The 20,368-nt window shown below is 41.5% G+C and overlaps 2 protein-coding genes across 7 annotated transcripts; one reads left to right on the forward strand and one right to left on the reverse strand.

Moving 5' to 3' along the window:
- Positions 1–9: 9 nt before the first annotated feature.
- On the forward strand, positions 10–20,231 carry pphln1 (periphilin 1). 6 transcript variants are annotated; one of them, XM_062383332.1, is made up of 12 exons: positions 10–112; positions 4,618–4,656; positions 4,969–5,033; positions 5,363–5,578; positions 6,147–6,208; positions 7,482–7,598; positions 8,025–8,203; positions 8,355–8,441; positions 9,657–9,692; positions 10,441–10,496; positions 14,781–14,921; positions 19,249–20,231. In XM_062383332.1, coding segments are annotated over exons 2-12 (1,227 nt in total). In that variant the 5' UTR covers positions 10–112; positions 4,618–4,655; the 3' UTR covers positions 19,516–20,231. The 6 variants fall into 6 exon arrangements, with proteins under 6 accessions (XP_062239316.1, XP_062239310.1, XP_062239312.1 ...); XM_062383326.1 differs by lacking the exon at positions 10–112 and adding an exon at positions 4,014–4,116; XM_062383328.1 differs by lacking the exon at positions 10–112 and adding an exon at positions 4,015–4,116 and having other exon boundaries at positions 8,025–8,197.
- zcrb1 (zinc finger CCHC-type and RNA binding motif 1) lies at positions 1,561–4,020 on the reverse strand. The gene is made up of 8 exons (XM_062383333.1): positions 3,881–4,020; positions 3,595–3,697; positions 3,484–3,512; positions 3,275–3,386; positions 2,711–2,818; positions 2,442–2,551; positions 2,282–2,360; positions 1,561–2,036 (listed from the first exon to the last, which is right to left on the reverse strand). Exons 2-8 carry the CDS (start codon positions 3,676–3,678, stop codon positions 1,893–1,895), a joined length of 666 nt encoding a protein of 221 aa, XP_062239317.1. The 5' UTR covers positions 3,679–3,697; positions 3,881–4,020; the 3' UTR covers positions 1,561–1,892.
- Positions 20,232–20,368: the final 137 nt, after the last annotated feature.

A 20,368-nucleotide genomic window follows, 5' to 3' on the forward strand; every position in this document is an offset into this window, starting at 1 on the left:
CGTGCCCGCTCCGCTTCCAGCTGTCGCGGAAACTCCGCTTTGGGAAACGGTCACGTGACGCGCCGGGGCCAATCAGGCGCCGCGCTGCGTCCCGAGGCTGACATTCCTCATGGTGAGTCGATGAGGCGTTCGTGTGCCCGCTGCAAGCTCGGACTTTTCCCCATCCACCGAGGGCAATAATGTGTGGTTGTTGGTGTTGTTGTTTAATTCATTGTGCGGGATGGTTTTAAAACACTGCAGGTTTGTTTCATACATCAACCTACATCAGACCTATTTGATTTGAATATTCTAGATTACAGATTACACAGGAAAGATTTGAAAAAACTGAAGGCCTTGAACTTGTATATACATGTATATTATAAATTATTTATAAGAATGGTTTAACCTATTGTATACAGTCTGTGAAAAACGTTCAGTACAAAAAACAAAGCCGGCCTTAATAACTATTTAAGAACTGACCTTTTCTTATAAGAACATAAATTACTTATGATTATATTCACCTTATAGCCCCAATTGATTTAAATTATCTTGCTAATGGATTATACAGAAGAGAAAATCTAAATCAGTCATTGGGACAAAAGACTACATGTAGGAACACAAAAGACGACCATATAAATTAAACGCAATCATAATTATATATGTATTATATACAGTCGATACCATAAAATAGAATCTAGGACCAATAATGCTCAGTACACAAAACCAAACATTTATTGATTATAATTATAACACATACGGTTGGATAGAAATGGCTTACATTGTCTTACGTTGCCTTTCACACACAACATTAGTAACTTAATCTGTACAGATGAGGGCTTCAAAAGATATCTGTGACTTCTAATCATCGCGGCCATTTCCGACAGCCCCCAAACGCAGCAATAGACAGTAGCTGATGTTGCGTCTGCAGCAGCAGCGCCTGAACATTGTCCCTTCACATCCCTCCATCTTTGCGTCTGCTCTCACACCGCAGACTCGCCGCACAGGTTCATCGTGAGCACAGACGCGTGAAAACATCGGGGAATCCCTCGCTTTGTTTTCGTGCTGACGCAACCGAGCTCCACAGATCCTCCCAAAAACCTGGCTCATTTCAGGGATTAACAAAGTGGATCCACCGCTAACGTCAGTAGATGGAATTCTACCGCACTGAAACCCGGATTGCAGTGATTTAAGACGTTGCAATTTGTAGGATTTGCAAAGACTCACATGTGCTGATGCCAATTCTGATAATCATTTTCCTCGCTTTTGAAAACGTAGCAGGAGGTTATTCAAAGTATACAATTTTTTACTCATCAGACGTACTAAATTACTGATATACAAAAATAAAACTAATAAAAGATCTGTTTATTACCCTATTGCCATTTGCTTTATTAGGGCCCGAGCACTGACAGACAGTGAGGCCCTATTCTAATTATTTTTTAAATTTAATTTCATTTATTTTGTTAATTTGTTTTTAATTTTATTTTAAAAAAAAAATGTATTCACCTCCTGCGCTTCTATAAATATATATTTTTTAAATTTACATAGTGTAAGATATTGTGCAATGAATAGGTGGTTGAGGTCTTGCCAACACGACAGCCTGCCAAACTTTAGTTTAACTTGTATTATTGAATTTCTTCAAAATTCTTCCTCTGATTTTGTATGAAAGCTGGACTAACCATTTATTTATTGACTGACATATAAAAACATACAGGAAGAAACACAATCAACAGTCAACCAAAGAAAAATGCCACCGTTTTTTATAAAAACGTAAAAATGTCTCGGCTCTGGAGGGTTGAAAATGAAGCATCTTATTATTATACACCCCCCCCCCCCACTGTAACACAAAGAACTCAGAAAATTAAATCCTTATGGACCAAACTATTTCATGGCTATGTACTGAATGTTCCTTATTATTAGTCGCTGAGCTCCTCCTCGTCGCTGAAGTATGCGCTCTTCTTAATCTTGGGTTTCCTAGAATCCGATGATGTTGACGCGTTCGCCTCTTGAGACATACGTGTCTGCTTCCTCTTTTCCTCCTCTTCCTCAATATGGGCTTGCTGGAGGGATAAAAGGAAGAAGAAATATGACAAATTGTAATTGTTTTGTTTTCAATCTCAAACAATGATACATATTAAGTAAACATGTTTTTTTCTGTAGGGATGCTACAAGTGATGTTCAGGTCAAAAGGACAAAAAAGGAGACAAATATAACTAGATATAATTCAGAGCATAATACGCAAAAACCTGAACGAGATGTCTACACTGTTTTTTAAATGTTTTCTGTAGTATATGTGCACACTTACCTCAACAGCTATAGCTTGGCTAAGACTGTCTAAAGCCGGGTCCTCTCCCCCTTCTTCACTTTCTTCTTCTTCCTCTTCGCTATTAGGAGAAAAGGGGTAAGAATTAGAAAAACGGTCAACTTTACAATATCTCACAATATTGGCTTTAGTAAATACTTACACATGTTCAGTCTTTAGAGCCATTTTCTTCTTTTTCTTTTCCTTCTTCTTCGGGGGCTCCCTCTCTCCCAGTATGTTTTTGGGGCACGCGTAGCTCAGATGACCTGTGTCCTGTGATTTTATTCAAAAACACAAATAAAATGACAGTCAGACGTCAGACAAACTTCTGAGATATTTTCTACACACCACATTTTATGTTTCCCCCTTTCAGAAAGGACTGAAAATGAATAACTTGCAATCGTGATTCAACAAAGTTTGATCCTCACTCACCCCACATTCATAACATTTGGTCTTGTCGGTGTAATTCCGCCTCCTTATGAACTCAGTCGCTCGTCCGTTGTCGACTGCAATGCTCGCTTTCACCGTTCTGCCAAACAACTGGGACATGAAAGCATTTGTGAATATCAATTAAAGAAGCCTCAATAGCAAGGACACTGAAAGCCTACGCTACAATACAAGGAAAACAATATTTCAATATTAACTAGATTCAGAAGAGAATATTTTCTGGTTACCTTAAATTGAATATGTTAATATTCTGAATAAGCAATAATTAAGAGATCTGGAGTATTTCCACCTTAGTAGCATTATTTAGACATGTATATGTCTTAATCTCTTTATGGAGTTTACGCAGCATTTTCAACAACCCATACCAGTAGTAGGACGTAATGCCATGTAACATGTTAACAGGAATATGAATGGACCATTCTATGAGCAACTCACGTAAACATCACAATTGAAATAATGTCTTATTCAAAATAAGGTTAATAGTTGAAATATTGCTATAACAACCTAATCAGTGGCACACAATATGTGAAAACACAAAATTAGACTCACCACTTTGTTGTTTATTGCTCTTGCACAGTTCTGAGCCGAATCTCTGTCCAGGAAGAGAACAAACGCCACCCCTTTACTCAGCCGGGTGTCTTTATCTTTAACAATTGTGACCCTGAAACACATAAGAAGCATTTAAGTGAATATGATGGGTGATCTGCACCAGACACTGTTTGGTTTTCATTAACAATCATGACAGAACCAGGACTTACTTGACAACTTTTCCATATTTGGTGAGCAGCTGAAATGACACAAATAACACCATCTCTATATGAGTTTACTCTTATTTGTGGTTGACAGATATGATTATTAATATAAATTACCTTGTGAAGATCACTGTTGGTCAGAGAGAAAGGCAGGTTGGACACATACACTGTGCTTTTACTCGGTGCCAACCCTCCACTCATCCTGGACACACACAGCACACTGTAGAGACAAAAACACTGTCACAAAATGTCAGAGTAAACGGAAAACATCTCGCTTCTTAGCTAGCCTTTGCGCTACACTTCACTAAGTCCACCATTAATTCTTGTCACGTTTTACCTTATCAAGTTACTACAAACGATTGATTGCCAATTATATGAACATTTCATTAACCAAACAACTTACCGCCACCATTAGAATGTTTTGAATTCGCTTAAAATCGTAATATTTCAATGGAGGAAGCTAACGGCTAGGAAACGGCAACAAACGCCATACTTCAACGTCGCAGGTTTATGACGTACAATCGCCTCTCTTCCAATGAAAACCCTGTTGTCCCACCCTGAGAGGCTACGCATACTATCCGATCGAGGAGGGTCGGATTGTGTTTAGCTATTTTGCGTGGAATATACCACATTTTCAGTGTAGGTTAGCACACGCACTTCTATCGATATACACATTTATACGTTGCTTTAAATGTTGCGGTAGCGTTACGCTAAGCGATGCGTGGAATGAAACGTGAGGATGTTTGAAGCATACATGGAGGCTAGCTAATTAGTAATGCTAGCTGCTAGCTCTCCATGGAGACACAGAAGCTACGAGCGAATTACCGCTAAACAGGAGATATTGCGTTTGTTTTTCTGACATTTTTGTTTTGCGGGTGGGTCAGTTGAGTCTCAACGCGTTGTGTGCGGGGGTTGTTAGTCAAATGGATGTTGTGGGTCAGTGTGTTGTGCAGAAAGTAACCTTAACAAGCTCAGTAACTGGATTCGTGTTGAAATGCAAACACTGCTCCTTCGTCTTGTCTCATTTCATGCAAACAGAGGTCTCCCTGCTCAGCTGGTCTGTGAAGACCTCTTTAGAAATACAGGCACGAAAGTTATTAGCTAATATATGGTGTTAATTTGCTGTTTGGTGTTTTGCAGATTGTGCTGATCATCTTATACAACACACAGAGTCCAAAAGTAAGTTTTTAACCATCTCTGACAGTTCAAACAAAACCAGAAAATACTTCTACTGTTACAAATAAACAAAACATGGTCATTTATTAGAGGATATTTTTCAAGTGGCACATACAAGGTTTGGGTTCATATTTAGAGATTATGTCTTTGAAAGTGTTTTCGCATTACTGGTTGTACTGTTGAAAAAACATCATCAGACAAAATGTAATGTTATCTTTTGCATCTGAATATCACTTGTAACTGTTTTTTATTTATGTTTGTGTGGGATGAAATGTAAAGTGCACTCATCATCTTTCACCTTCTGCCTTTTTGCAGTGACGTACAGGAGAGAAAGGAGCATACGAGAGGTGTATGATGAACGCTTTTTAAACGAGAGACCAGTGAGTGTGAACCCAGTAGCTGCTGGATCTGTTTAGTTTTCCTAATATGATGTATAATAACCTTTTGTTTTTTCATAGCATAATACAAACACTGAAGAATACTATATCTTTTGAGAAGGTGGTGCAAGTCATTTATTGGACAATGTGGAAAGAGAATATCACAGCTTAGTTAACTGAGAAAAATGTCTTCATGAATTTATTTTCCATATCAGCTAAAGTGGCTTTTAAGCAACTGGTTAAAATAATCTGTGATAAAGCTAAAAAGGAAATTCACTGGTTTAAAGTACATGATAATGTCCAATCCATCAAATGGACCTGTGCTTTTGCAGGGTCCGTACCCACGGGCAGGTGGACCAGTTGAGAGGAGGGGGCCCTTTGTCAGACCTGAGGATGACTACACCAGGGGTGGGTACGAGTACGAAGGAGGACCCCGCTTTTTCCCGAATGGCGGCGCCCCCCGGAATTACCATGAAGATCAGAGGAGCTATCACGGCGACAACCTTCATTTCCCTGCTGAACGCAGAGCCGTTCCTCCTCCAAGAAGGGTGAGCGCCACGTGTCACACATGACTGCATCACTTGTGAAATGCACATGAGCTAAGGCAGTGGATACAAATGAATGAGGTACATCCGGAATCAAATGGCAGATGCATACCACATGGGTTAATCATGCACACATATAACCCGCCAGCTGCAGGTGCTACAGTAAATGGTTAACTTTAGATATTTTTTAAACTCTGCCCTTACAGAGTTGGAGTTTCATGCCAGAGTGTGTGTCAGACATTTGCCTTGTTTGATTGTGAAATAGCATTATAATGGCTTTGATTTTTTTGTTTGAGCATTTATCTTTATAGCTTATTTACTAACTCTGGGGCATTTTGTCAATACTCAGCCTGTCTGAAATTCTTACAAACATTTTTCAGACATGAATCCAAGAGATACGATCACGTACACTGTAGGGAAGTAATTGGAGAAGAATGGAGGTTTAATGAACCTCTTTAAGTAAAAATAATGTTGGTTTACACTGGGAAACATCCAAATCATGCACAAGAAATGGCATTTAGATTCACGCTCACAGATTTTATGTTTACATTTTCTCAACTGTGTGTTGCAGGAGGATTTTCCTTACAGAGTACCCAGAGAGGAGCCTCACCCAGCCCGGACTATGGAGTTTGGGTAAACTTCTCCTCTCAGGCGTGCCAAAAGTCTTTTGTGTTTCGGTCCTCTGCTTCAGCTCGGGCTAGATTTCATTAGGCCTCTGTTTGCAATATTCCTGTTTTCATAGGTGTGTTTACACGGCAGCAGTCATTTATCATGGTTGGCTTTGATCCATATTGGCCTGTCACACCATATTCACATTTCTTCAAGCCTCAAGTCTTGTCTGGCTCCCCAGTATTATACAACTGTTAAGAGGAGTAATGTTTGCTGAGAACTGTCAGTACTTAAGCTGCAGATCGGATTGCAGGAATTCAGACTGGAGATTTAAATTGACAGATTGACTGTCTTTTGACCTGTGCTTCCATCAGGGGCAGCAAGTCTAACAGTAGATGACCTGTGACTAGCTATAGCTCGCTACAAACACGTGTGCAGATGCATGGGGAAACTGTACTTGTATAATAGAAGATAAGTATTTTTGTCCTGTGTGTTACTAGGTACCAGTAGCAATATTCTTATACAACATACAACAGACCTCAATGTGTAAGTTGTGTGCAGAGCGATTGGGTGTGTGGAGGCAGGGCTGTGTTGAGATGGTGCTTTGTTGTTCTGCAGCTCTCCCTGCCTGTTTGCAAAAAGTCACACTTTACACAGAGGCAGCACTTTACAGAAGAAACTACACCATGTAGAGTTGCCACTTGGCAGACACACAAGGATACAAAGGCTTTCATTCCAAGCAATGATTGCGAGTTGTGAAGGGGCACTGAGGTCAGTTCCGGCCTGTTGATTGGTGAGTTCGGTCCTAGTAGAGGTCAGAGGTCGGTAGAGAGGTTATGGGGAGTTTGGGAAAGGGTCACAAAGGGAGCATGAGGGGAGCAAAAAGCTCTATAGGGGCAGCTTCTCATGCATATTTTGACCCTCTGATTCTTAAACATGAGTAACACTAGGAAAAAGATCCTCTTTGTTTAAGCAACACTGAACCAGAACTTGTCTGTTCAGCCTGGTTAAATGTTTCAAGTCAGGTCAAATCCTGATAGACAATAGAGTCATGATCCAGCTACTGGATGAGTTTCACCTTATATGCGTAGATATATTGTGTGTAAGTCTAATCCATATGTGACTCCTTGGGTTTTTTTATTTTTACATTTTTGCATATTGAGGAAAATGCACAAGCTTAAACACTAAATCAAATGATTATTACAATCACTGTTCTACCAGATGTTTCTCATCTTTCATCTTATATATTTGTTGTGTATTTACTTCTAACTGTAAATTGTTTGTTTTACTGCCTTAGTGCCCGTGCTCCACCTCCTCATAACGTGCGAACCCAAGGAATGTACCCGGCACCCAGGTCGCTCCCAGAGAGCGGAGAGGACACACTAGTCCAGGCCATCCTCAACCTGGACAGAGGGTAATAATAATGATGATAATATTTTATTTATAGATGGCTTTCACAGCACTTAAGGTCACCTTACAAGGCAGAACAAGAAAAATACATGTATCAGAAAGAACAACTAAATTAACAGTGATTATGTAGGTTGGCCAGATGGAAAAATCGATCGGACTGAATATGCCAATTTATAAAGATGGGTTTTGATACCGGATTTGAAGATGGAGAGAGTCAATGAGAACATTTTTTGATTTTTGACATTGAGAACAGTTTTACAACTGGTATCATTGGGTAGCATGAGTCCCGTGCAGTAGTCTTTAAGCACCACTAGATGGCAGCAATGTGCCTTGTTTCCACAGAACAATTCTAGTTGTAGTGGAGACTGGTGCAGAACTGAAAATGTCTTATCATAATCATAATAGGTCACACGTTCCTCTTCTATTCCAGGGAGGACAGAGACCCTTACAGGAGAAAGGCCGCCCCGTTCCCCCCCCCCAGAGAGCGCTCTCCTGTACGCCGTGAGGTGGCACGCTCCCCCCACAGTCGCTCCGGCTCGAGCGTCAGCAGCAGAGGCTACTCACCAGAAAGGGCCAAGAACCTGCCTTTTCCTTCACAGCAAGGCAAGAGTATGTAGTAGTTTCCCCGTTAGCTGACGCAGTGTGAAGCTCTTTCACATCCGGACGACCACCTACAGGAAATTATTTTATTGTGTTTTTATTTTTTTGGTTTTACTCAATGTCAATCCACAACTGATAATCTGGCCGGCTGGCTTTGCAGGTGCAGACGGTCCCGATGGTCTCGCGGGTGTCACCGAGCACCTTTGGGGGGCGCTCTTTCCTCAACAGGGCGGAAATGACACCACGGGTCTGTACATGGAGTCTTGTGCACACGAGCTTGGACCTGGGTGAAGAATGAGATCATCTATTGTTCCTCGTATGTCTCTTCGCATCTTTGTCATGTCAGACAAATGTTGGCTTTCTTTTCTCTAAGATGTCTAAATTTTGAGAAAGATGCAGGGATGGAGGAAATAATTCATTTAAGGCCTCTAGATAGTTATAAGCATCGATAAATTCAAGTTCAACACTAAAGAATATAATAGAGCACCTATAATATAACCTAAGGAATCCAATTTAAGAAGAAAACCTTTATGACACGGACATTATTTCACCCAGGTCTGAATTAAACTGCATCATCTGTTTTGTTTCTTAATTAGAACTTTGTTGTGATTTTGGTGTAATGAGGTCTTTCGTAAAAAACATTTCTACTTCCTGTTTTGGAGTTGCATTAGCACTTCTTCACTGGGTCTACACTGCTCTGATTCTGATTTGAATTTTCTGGTCTGGACCAATATTCAAAGATTGAACAGATGATTGTGATTGTACATAAAGATGGCCGACATTACAAAGCCAAAGCGTCTCTATTGATGTGACCGCGCTACCATCCGCTCCCTCCACCCGATCACCACTGCACATACTGGCTCCAAATGGAGGACAATGCTGGCTCTCTGGCTTAAATTCTTGATAGTGGGAGGAAGTGGAGATATGTCGTCCATCTTTATATATAGTCTATGGTCCAGCATCAATCTGAATAGGTTCACTGACTAACTCATAATCCTCAAACTAGCATCTTGCTGACAGCGCACATGCACGGAAACTAATTTCGCTCAAGGTTACCTGAAAGTAATCAGAATCAAGTGGAACAGAAAAGTGCTAAAGTATCTCACTGCATGTTCTTTGTAGGATTTGAAGCTTCAAACCTTCTGACCTCCCTGTTTATTCAGATCTGCTACCATCTTCAGCCGGGCCTTTTCTCCTTTTTCCATTTGATCTGTGCTTTTTTACTCACGAAGCTCACTTAACCATGTGACATCATCGTCATGCTAATAAGGGGAAATTCCAAACGGTTGCTAGATGGCAGTAAACAATGACTGAAATGACGACAACCTATTTAAAAGTAAAGCAGAACTGTTTTTAGTGGTGCATCGGAGCAGTTAGCATGCTTTTTCGTGTTTGCTGTAGGAGAAACAAGCGTTGATATTATGTTCACAGCCAGTGACCTTATGGTTTGGTCTTCCTACAGGTTATGACGAGACTTATTCTCAGACCATGATGACTGGTAAGTACAGAAGAGATGTCATAGAAAGAGAGGTTAATTGAGGAAATAGTCGATTTCAGCACGACTCCTTTTTACCGTTCTCTGCAAAGTCTCGGCACCATCGGCCATTTTTTCCCCCCAACATTAATTAATGAGTTGATACGCAGAGGATTTGTTTTCAGTAATAGTCAAAGGTTACAATCGTTAAACTTAACCTATTCCCAGTCTGTGTAACCCGAGTGAAATGGAGGGAGCGTTTCTAATGTGTCCCGCAGTCGTCCTCCCCACTCTGTCTGCCACTTTCTCAGGCCTCATAAAGATGCCACCGGGTCGTGTGGGGATGAAGATGGAGAGGGGATAGGATGTCTGATGGATATTCCTGAAGCCGCGATTTCCATTCATGGACGTTTTTATTCTTCTTATTAAAGTGCTTAGAGCTCGTATTTGTTCATAGGAGGTGACTATCAAGATGGCCGGTGAATCCTCTCAATGGTTTGGAGCTCGGAGACAAACGCCATGTTTGTTGTTTGTTCCTGATGTTCTAGCCTCGGTACCTGTCTGGATCCTGAAACTAAACTTCATCCCCTGTTTCCTAAAGTCCTCAAACACACTCTCTTTCTGGACTCACTAGTCGTCCACTGTCCTCCATTAACTTCTTGCTGTTTCCTTCCTCTCTAGTATATTTTGTCCTCTACTTTACTTTCAGATTGTCCCTTGCTCAAGTTTAGCCATGTCCAACCTTCTTGTGGTCTTGTTCTCATTTCTCCAGACAAAATTCCCGGCCTGTCGAGAGAAGGCTCTCCACACAGCGCAACGTCAAACAAGGTGAGCGGAGGCAGATGACTACTGCTTGCTGTAATACGATGTTTGCAGGCATGCTGATAATCAACTGAAATTATCTGGAGGGGCTGCATGTTGGAAAACAAATGTCCGAGTCAGTTGCTCCTGACATTCTCAAGAGGTTTTCTTGGCAGCACCTGAGTAGAAACTCCGGATAATGTCCTAATAAGCTAATGTGAGATTGAAGCTGGAAAGCATGTCGTGGATTTACCTTGAGTGAGTGGGCGCGATGATGAAGCATTTAGAAAGTGATGTAGTGGTGGATGCAAAACCGAAAAATAGGCGTAGAACACAAAGAAGATGTCAAAATGGAAAGACAATGAGATTTGAGAGCTTTTGGAGACGAGGGCCGATGTTAAAGCTGTAAACAAAAGCATGTGATCTCTACAGTGGAATTTACGTCATGTCCTTCCTCCTGCATGCTCTGCAACCCCTCGCCTGAACGCGTTGGACCGTAGAACACCCAACTGTCATTCTTCATATGTCAAATGCAAACTTGAGGTCATGTGTGAAGATACCTTTTGTGTTTTTGCACTTGAATTTGACATTTTTTTGTTCAATAGGACGAACAAGAACACATCACTGTTCATGAATATAAACCGGTTGGTCTTAAAACAATAAAAACAGAAATTCAGTCATAAATGTAAATGTACGGTGCACCGCTCTATTTATAATAATAATATTTTTCATTTATATAGTGCCTTTCAAGAGACCCAAGGTCGCTTTTTGTCCACCCTGTCACTGTACAGCAGGATGCACCTGGAACTTCTTAAATTCCATCCTTCTAATAAACATTGAGTCCCATTGAAGTGTGTTAATGGGTTTTAAAGTGGCACTCACACAGAGCATGAAAGCCACCAGGCCTGGGCTTTGTTTACCTGTGGTGTAAGCAGACCTCAATCACCAGAACTAATGGGAGTTAGGGGAGCTCGAGTGACGACGAATAAGTAGATCCCCACGTTTTAAAAAGAAAATAAGTTTTACTGTTTTCAGTAAGTCCTGAAGGTGGATACCCCCCGCTGCCTGTTTTGAAAATAATAGCTTGTTTTGCTGATAACTACGCAGGGGAGTGTAAATAGAATCAGATGTGATTAGGCGAGATGTGTCTGGCTGTGGCCACCCAGAAGGGAAGAGGCTAACTCTGGATCCCCACTCACCACGTTATCACAGCATCTTTGCTTCGAGTCCCTGCGGATCTCATTGGGGCGTTTTTAGACTGTTTTTCCTTTTTCTAATGAAGAATATGAAAGAATATGTTTGTAAGCTGGGACTGTCGGCTGCTTGTCGTAGGTCTTGTGGTTGTGAGGAGCAGATATGCATCGTTGGAGTCACAGGAAATGTCTTAATTTATATATCACCAGCCTGTGTCTACACACACAACATATGGTATGGTTGGCAGAGAAAGTAAAGACTTCAGTGTTACCCTTCAAGAAGGTTGTGTAGTTGCAGCATTCAGTTTGAGGGTTAACTTTACTGTGCGTTGAAAAAAATTACTATACAACCACTAAATCTGGTCTTAACTATGTAGATTGATGGACCTCAAGACCATGTTTGCTTGATTTTCAGACACTTGAATTAAGTGCTAAATTGTATGTTTTTAAACTGAGACAACACAAACTCTGATTTTGTGTTTGCTTTCTGCTCTCAAGGACCGAGACATGACCAAGTGTCTGGGAAGAAAGAGCATTAATTCCAAATATGACCAAATTCTAGTGGTAGAAACTGCTCTAGCAGTTTTTAAATCTGATGAAATTCCCTTTGAAACACAAACGTTACACGTTAGTTGGTTACTATGGTTCCCACTGTACACTATATTGATAAAAGACACACAGCCTTATATAAAATAAAAATACCGAAGTTTTATTTTCCCAAAGGAAATGTTTTCTTGTCTCTGATCACTAGAATAAATAAGAATTTAATATAATTTCCTTTCTGGCTGATGATACATTTTTAAAACCCATTTTCTTTCCTCCTTTTTTTTTTAACAGCACTGCTTTTGTAGCAGCTGCTTTAAATGTCTAAAATGAAAAGGAGAGTCATTGACATTGGTTAACCACCTAATGACCTCATAATGTGCTTAACTTGTAATATTTTTTACAAGTCACAAATTCACTTTGATCAAAAAGCCTGTTAAACTTGGTCGTTAAATTCTGCTTTAATGCCGAGGGAGCATCATTATTTATCTCATTAGGCATCTTTAGATCTTTTTAAGATCCTTCTGTAGGTCATTTGAAAGTTGCCATTATTTCTTCTTAATGGATAAGTTCTTTTAAGGGCACATTGATGATTTTTTTTTTAACTCACAACACAGGAGAACTCCTTTCCTCTTCCTCTAATGTCCTTTTTTTTTTTAAGGAACCACCCACCGCCACCCTATCAACTGCTGTGATCAAAGTTTTTTACTAAGTGCTCCACCCCTCCACACACATACACACTGCAGCGTCTGCCTCTGTGTTTGATCCAGCCCGGGGTGCATTGTTGTCCTCGGTTCTAGGGGGGCACAAACCCATAACCTTGGCCTAGATGAAAGAGCCTATGCTGTGCCCCCAGTAAAGCTTGCACTAATGGCTGCGGCCACTGCCTGCTGCTGGGATTCAACAAACACTTGCAGGCTCTCTGGAGCCACCCCAGACAGAAGAGACAAAAAGAGGGGGGCACCAACAGAGCGGCACCAGCTCTGGCCCTGACCCAGGGTGGTCTAATGGGTGTGGAGTTTGTCCGGGCACTGCAAAGGTCACTAGAAGGTTTCATTCCAGTACAAAGCTATAAATTCCGGACAATTAAAGCGCGATAACAGGAACAAGTTTTCTTTCATCCTTTGGAACATCTACCAAATAGCTTGTTTAATAAATGTTGGTGGTTATAATAATCCCCAAACTTTTCCTATAGCTGTGTTTTTGTACACACTATGTGCACAATGATGTTCCTAAAAAGGTTTTTTACTTTTGTCTTGAAGGTTTGAGCTTTGCAATAACATGGCTGGCAAATCCAGTCTTAGTAAAAAAAGAAAATAATATATATATATATATATATGTGTTAATGGATTTTATCCATTAACATAGGGGAGGAAGGGTTTAGGACCTATACTGCTAGCAGCCACCAGGTGGCAGCAAAGGAGACATTTTTGCTTCACTTTTGGCAAGCGATCATTCTGTCCCATCTTTATATACATTCTACAAATCCAAGCCAAGCTTTATTTTGAAACAAAAACATCCCTCCCAGGTTGGCTTGTACGAAGCGAAAGACGCGGACCGGTTTCTTTTTTCACTGACAAACACAGTTTAACATACATGCACACACAAGTGAACACACAGGACTTGGCTTCAGGGGAGGAATCTGAGGGAGGAATAATTGGATGATGCTTTTATGATCTGTGCCTTTTTATTTTAGACCACACTCGACTTTGTGATGTACCATCTCCTGTAATTTCTTCCCTCTACCATCTTAGACGTATGACGAACCCTGTGGCTTGTTTCCCTTTATGTATGAGTGGACCTTTAGTCATGGCTGGGCAGTTCTGCTCCCCTGCATTCAATAGTTATGGTATCAGGAAATGAGTAAAGAAAAAAAATTGAGCAGTGATTCAAGTTGGCCTTGTTTCACCCCCTGTGCTTTTCTTTTGGCTTTCAGTCGTACTTGTGGGTACTAGAGTTTCCAGTCTTCTCATTAGATGGCCCACCATGGCTTATCTGGCTAGACTTTTGATGCTCTTAAGATATAAGAGTCAGTTACAAAGAGAAATCGGCTTGGTGTTGGAGCCAAGCTCTTGTCATAATCCGCTAAGTAATAACAGAGCGTGATATAAAGGGCATGTCATTTGATATAGCGCATATATTTAATCCACTGAAGTCTTTGACCTGTTGTAGATGTGAGTCGGCCTTTCCAGCCAGAGCCGCTTCTTCAGGATATCTACGTTTATTTATACTTCGCTTCATCAACCACATTTTTCCTGCGATGTTAGTCAGTGTAGTTCAGGTCATTGCATTGTACTGACTATATGCGATGCGCCTATAAGTTGCTGACCTACATTCTATAACATTTCCCTTTCTCTGCATGACATTTCTGTCATCTTGGTGTATTGATTTTCTGAGTTGGCATCAAAGGAACTAATGGAATCAGTCTTCTCTGTATTATGGTTTTATGTGTTATCAAAACATTTTCTAAGATCCCCCCCCCCTTCTCTTTTAAAATGTTTCCCCTTCAAAACATTTTTTAGAAACTTTCGCCACGGAATTTTAACTCAGTCTTTTCTCTCCTTGAACCTTTCAGGAGGAGAACCATCCTCTAGAAGCTCCAGAAAAAGAGGACCCCCTGGTAGCTCCCGTGGTGGAGGAGAGCCAAATGTCCGCTGAAAGTTTTCAAGAGCAAAGAGCGCAGGCCATCGCAGTTAAAGCCCAGGAGATAGAGAAGGTACGTTTCCAGCACATTTCTCCCAACCGGAAAAAAGTTTAAATGGCACATTACTTCTGGAAATCTGTGAGTTTTCTGGTATATTACAGCCTCTTAAACATTTCAGCTCCATTGAATACATACATTTATTGTCAGAGCTGATAAAAACGGTTTGGATGGACACAGCAGTTTCAATTCCATAGTAGTACTCATGTAAAACAAATACATTGGATCATTTATTTCTTCAGCAGCTCTTGGAAATCGCTGTTTTTATAATCCTCCCATTACAATTTAGTAATTTGTAAGACCTTTCAATAAATTTCAGCACTGCATGCATGAGACACGCTCTACCTCCAGTTTATAATCCGATACATATGGTGACCTTGGGTTCTCTGACTCACACATGGGTTATTTTACTGGACAGGCCGATCTGGAACAGTCACCTATTACAGGAAATTAACTTCTCTGTCCACCAGTCATGGAGGGGGGCGGGGGGGTAATGATGATGCTTCTAATGCTCATCAGAGGCAAAAATAAAAATGAATCAAATATCTTCTGGTGAAAAAGCGGTGCCATACGTGTAGAAGATTTGTCTGTAAAGAGAACCCCCCGCTGTGCTGTGCATGTGTGAAAGGCTAAGTCCAGGTACTTTACAAATACACACACCGACCTGCACACAGTGATCTGGAGAGGACACATATACCTGAACACATAAATGAAACCAGGAACACAAGTACAGTCTAGTCCGGGTATATAGGTTTGCACGTACACTGAATTGGGGGGTGAAGCATTTAACAGAGCTAAAACCACCCAAGGCTCCAGGTTACAGCTCTGCTCAGTTATCTAATGAAGGCAATTCCTGCACCAGTGAGCGCCACCACCGCTTTACTGGGACCATTAAACCTGAGCCAGCTCTGCCCCGGGGCACACACTCTGCTCTCAAGTCAAGCTGCACCACAGGGCCCACAGGCTGCTATAACACTGTTGCTGACGCTGCAGCCTCTGGCCCATTTTACAGCCTGTCTATTTCTCCACCATCTGTGACTCCTCTCGCTCCTCGTATAAGACGAACCGTGTAACATTTAAACTGCGGTGCATGAGCTTTATTTCACATGCTAAGGTATTAGGAAATGTTTGAATGCTGTCATCACCTCCCCCCCATCACCAGCCGCTATAATCTTGAATTCTGGAAAGACCTAAAGTGGTAGGAACAGCATGTTCCATTTTCACAGGGATATGAAGTTTCATGTTTTCATTCCAGGATTTCAGATTCATAGATGACTATCATTTTCTATGGACTATTCCAGCGTTTTTCCCTCCTCCTCTTTTTCCTCTCTTCGGCTTTTATGGGATTCAGTAAAGCGGCGTTTCCTCGGTTGCGTGTGACTTGGCTGTCCTCACGCTGTCATGACAAGCCTCGATTGCTACCTTACACAAAAACTACAGAATGGATATCCACAAAACTTGATGGAAGGATGGGACATGGGCCAAGAAAGAGCCCATTAAAGTATGGCACAGATCCAGGTTCTTCTTTCTGACTTTAACATCACATTTTTCACATTTTCACCAATTTCCCAGGGAATAGCCTGAGCTTTTTGATGGGGGAACAATCTAGCATATTTAGTGAACTGATATCTATGAGTGTGTACAATTTGTTGTGATTGGAGTGAGTATAAGCAGAATTTTGTCATGACTGTGAGTGAGAACACAATCAGCCCATGAAAAGAAGTAATCAGATCTACATTTTTTGCTTATTCTCTCTACAAATCTGAGGGAAAACGTTAGAAAAACATTTCCTCTCTTTAATCAAAACCTGATAAACTTTCTTTCACGTCGTGCTTGGTCACCTGCCAAAGTTGCCCCACAAAATAAACCCCTCGATAAATTTACGAGCACTTGTCTGGTGGCTCTTATTAATTCTCCCATCATTCCCCAGAACATGCGGCTAATCACTCTTAACACACTTTTTAACACACACTTTCACACGTGCTCTGCCAAGTCTCCGCAGCGTCTCCGCGGCATCAGGCGCTCGCGGTTCAGCCACTTGAAAAGTGTCGGCCAGATGTTTGGCTCTGCACCCGATCTGGATCTCGCAATCTCATCCACACACACACGACCACAAACACACTCCTAACCAGTAGCTCTTCCAAAAAGTCTAAGATCCAGAGCTGAAATCACTCCGCAGAAATTCAACCTCTTTCATAGTTAACTTTGGCTGCTGCTGCGACCAACCATTTATATTGAGTGACAGGGCATGAGAGGCAATAAAGGGTATTACATTTTACTTCTCGTAACCTCAGTTTTCATATAAAGGGAGTTTTATTTCATTTGTGAGGAATCTACATATATTTGGCTGCAACACAAACGAGTCAGACAGTTCCAGCCTCAGTGAAGGTTCATGTGTGAGGATGGTGAATCTGGAATCTATCATTCTTCTCTTTCTCTCAATTCTGAAACCAGGCAGCCTCACTCGCTCACTCCCATTCTCCCATCTTCAATAAATACTGTTTATCCACTAGGTTTTTTTCCAGCTATGGAATAAATTGAATTTAAAGAACAATACCTTTTTGAGTCTTGAGTGACCCTACCCAAAAAGTCAAGAACCAGTCCCTTCCTTCCCTATTGGACAACAAGGGAGGGATTTCAGGAAGTGCGTTCGAATACAGGATGTATCATTTCAGCATATTGTTATTGGGAACAGCTTTTCCCAGCATCCATAGAGGTTTCTTTAAGCGTGCTTGATGGACACTTCCTCAGAAGAGCTGAATAGAATAGATAGATGTACTGTTGTCTACTGTTGAGTTAGACCACGGGACATTTATTGATCGTCAGGAGGAAATTCCTTCTTTTGCACTGAATTCAACATGTTTTCCTGAAGGTTTCTTGTGGGACTGAATACAAAACCGCAATTGTCAGAGTCAGTTGCTAGTCAGTTCTCACGTCCAGCCTCCTGCTGTTCTACCAGGTCCCCAACGCTCACCTGAATGTTCCGTACATTTTGTTGTCGCGTCTGACCTGGACAGCCTCCACGGAGTTTGTGTCTGAAAACAACCTTGGTGTGTCTGTTTAATCCGATTTTGGAAAGCTGCCAACTGTTGTCACTAGTACATTAACTCTGTTGGCCACCAGATCTTTATTTGAGATCTCCCCTCAGCTCCGAGCACGCTCTCCAATCTAGGAACATTGTGGGAGTCTATAAATAAGCCAGCGAGTTAGAACGCCCTGCAGCACAGAAGCCACTGTTGGCATCCAGTGAATGGCTGAAACCCACCCTGGCCTGGCCTAATTTTACACACACAAGCGCCCGGGCTCATTCATAAACGCACACATCCGTGCACAGCCCCTGTCATTGGAAGTGCCCTTGTGCGTCCGCCTGCGGCTCTGAGACTCGATGTAACAAGCTACAGGGTTGGTCAATTCAATCACTTTCCCTGGGTCAGAGAAGAGAGGTGATTCAAAGATGGAAGTTTGGACAGAATGAGAAGAGGGAAAAACACGTGTGTCATGAAATGGTTGAGGGACAGATGGAGATAGGAGTAGTGTATGAGGTATATACAGAGGTATGACTCTCTGAAGTTTATATTTGTATTCCTACAGAAAACTGCATTGTCCAATTAGTTGTCTAATTCTTGTCTTGGATTTTGGTAGTTCTTCATTCTTCATTCAAAACGATTGTTGAGGGTTTTTTATTCCTTATAATCCCCCATAAAGTGGTGCTTTGGAATTTCTTTGTTATGACTAATACTTTATTCAGCAGGATTAAGGTGCAGGATTTATTTACATTTCTTGGGTCTGGGATTTATCCACAGAATGTGATAGGGAAGTATTACAATGAAATGTCTATTTCATTGTGAGCTAATGTTAAGGTACACATGTTTCAAACAAGTCTGTTTCAGTGTTTGACAAATCGAACCACTCTGTGAGGAAGCAGCAGGCTCCCTCCATTGTTTTTATGTGATATTTGAGGCTGGGTGTGAAATCCCAGCTCCCTAACAAGACTCCAGCACCTCTTCCTCATTGTCCCTCAAACACCTATTATATGTCTCCGAGCCTCCACTCAAGTGGCTTTTATGGCATCTCGAGCTGCCCTGTCCTATATGAAGGGCCTCATTAAACTTGAGGGGATGGGTGTTTATCGTTTGACGCTACACGATGCGTGTTAACACCGGAGTGACCGGCTCAGGCTCTGGAGGATTTACACCAAGGTGACAGGTGGAACAGGAAGGAAGCAGCTCCTCATCCCCTCATAACCCTCTGCCTGTCGACACTTTGTTGAACTCAAGCTACATGCAAATGGGTGTGTAAATGTGTCTGAGCTCAGGTCTTCACACTGTTTGTCCATGTCCAGGTGTACCGGCAGGACTGCGAGACGTTCGGCATCGTCGTGAAGATGCTGGTGGCCAAAGACCCCAACCTGGAGAAGCAGCTGCAGGTTCCCCTCAGGGAGAACCTCGGGGAGATCCGCGAGCGCTGCCTCGAGGACCTCAAACACTTCATCGGCGAGCTGGACGAGGCCGTGCGGCAGCCGGAGCCCTCCGTCTGCGACTCGACCACGCCGTCCACGTCAGGCCATAAACTCTCAAAGACGGCGGTGAATCACAGCTCCTCTTACTGACATGTCGTTAATTGAGACTAAATATAAGAATTACTCTTGGACGCGATGGATGTCTTGACATAAACTGAGGATTGCTGGACTGAAGCTACTTGACAGTACGGCAACCTGAAGAACACCTCGGCATGGAGACAATGCAGTGTTGAACCTGGGGGACGATCAGTGTTAGTTGCGAAAAGAGCTTTTTTGGTTTTCTACATTCAATTCCTCTGTTGAAAGATGTTGATTATGAAATGTTCTCGAGTTGTTTTTATGTCAAATGTTCAAAAACAAAACATTTTGTCTATTTAAAAGGCCACTTCTGTCACATCCCAGTGAAAACGGTTAAAATGGTTCTCATTCCTTAACCTTTCTTTCTTTGGCGTGATGTTGGCCTGACGTTTCCAAAAGAAAAGCCAGACTAGATTTTGATTGAGCTTTTTCAATGTGACTTTCTATTATGTGATATTTGACTCGGTGCTGCTACAATTTACAACAACAATGTTAAACGTTATTGTATAAATTTCTTACTGTTTGAAAATGCCTGTTCAGGTTCATTTCATTGTCTTTCAAACTTTGTATCCCTTATGAAAAAAACCCTGCATATATAGCTTTTGTTATTTTGATTACTTGAGACAAGGCTTTGCACAAATGTCTCTGAAGGTTGTAGGAAACAGGATTTCAGTTACAATTTGTTTATTGTCATCTAATAAACTAATTTCAAATGTTTGAATATTTAAGGCAGCAGTTTACGTTCATTGCATGTCTCGCTTGCAGTAAACATCTGACGTGCATAAATTAAAATGCATGCTCTAATGATTTTAAGCCTCCACAAGGGTTTTGTATGTTAACAAATTAATACTTAATTAATGCTGTG

This window comes from Platichthys flesus, chromosome 23 (genome assembly GCF_949316205.1).
Source record: "Platichthys flesus chromosome 23, fPlaFle2.1, whole genome shotgun sequence".
NCBI classification, from domain to species: Eukaryota; Metazoa; Chordata; class Actinopteri; order Pleuronectiformes; family Pleuronectidae; genus Platichthys; species Platichthys flesus.

Bases quoted from the DNA above. Each gene is read 5' to 3' on its own strand.
- zcrb1 (XM_062383333.1), bottom strand. From the start codon at position 3,678: ATGAGTGGAGGGTTGGCACCGAGTAAAAGCACAGTGTATGTGTCCAAC. The intron at 3,387-3,483 runs GTAAGTCCTGGT...TATGTGTTTCAG, and splicing joins AAATATGGAAAAGTTGTCAA to GGTCACAATTGTTAAAGATA. The intron at 2,361-2,441 runs GTAAGTATTTAC...TTCTCCTAATAG, and splicing joins GCTCTAAAGACTGAACATGT to CGAAGAGGAAGAAGAAGAAA.
- pphln1 (XM_062383332.1), top strand. The intron at 5,579-6,146 runs GTGAGCGCCACG...TGTGTGTTGCAG, and splicing joins CCGTTCCTCCTCCAAGAAGG to GAGGATTTTCCTTACAGAGT. The intron at 7,599-8,024 runs GTAATAATAATG...CTTCTATTCCAG, and splicing joins ATCCTCAACCTGGACAGAGG to GGAGGACAGAGACCCTTACA.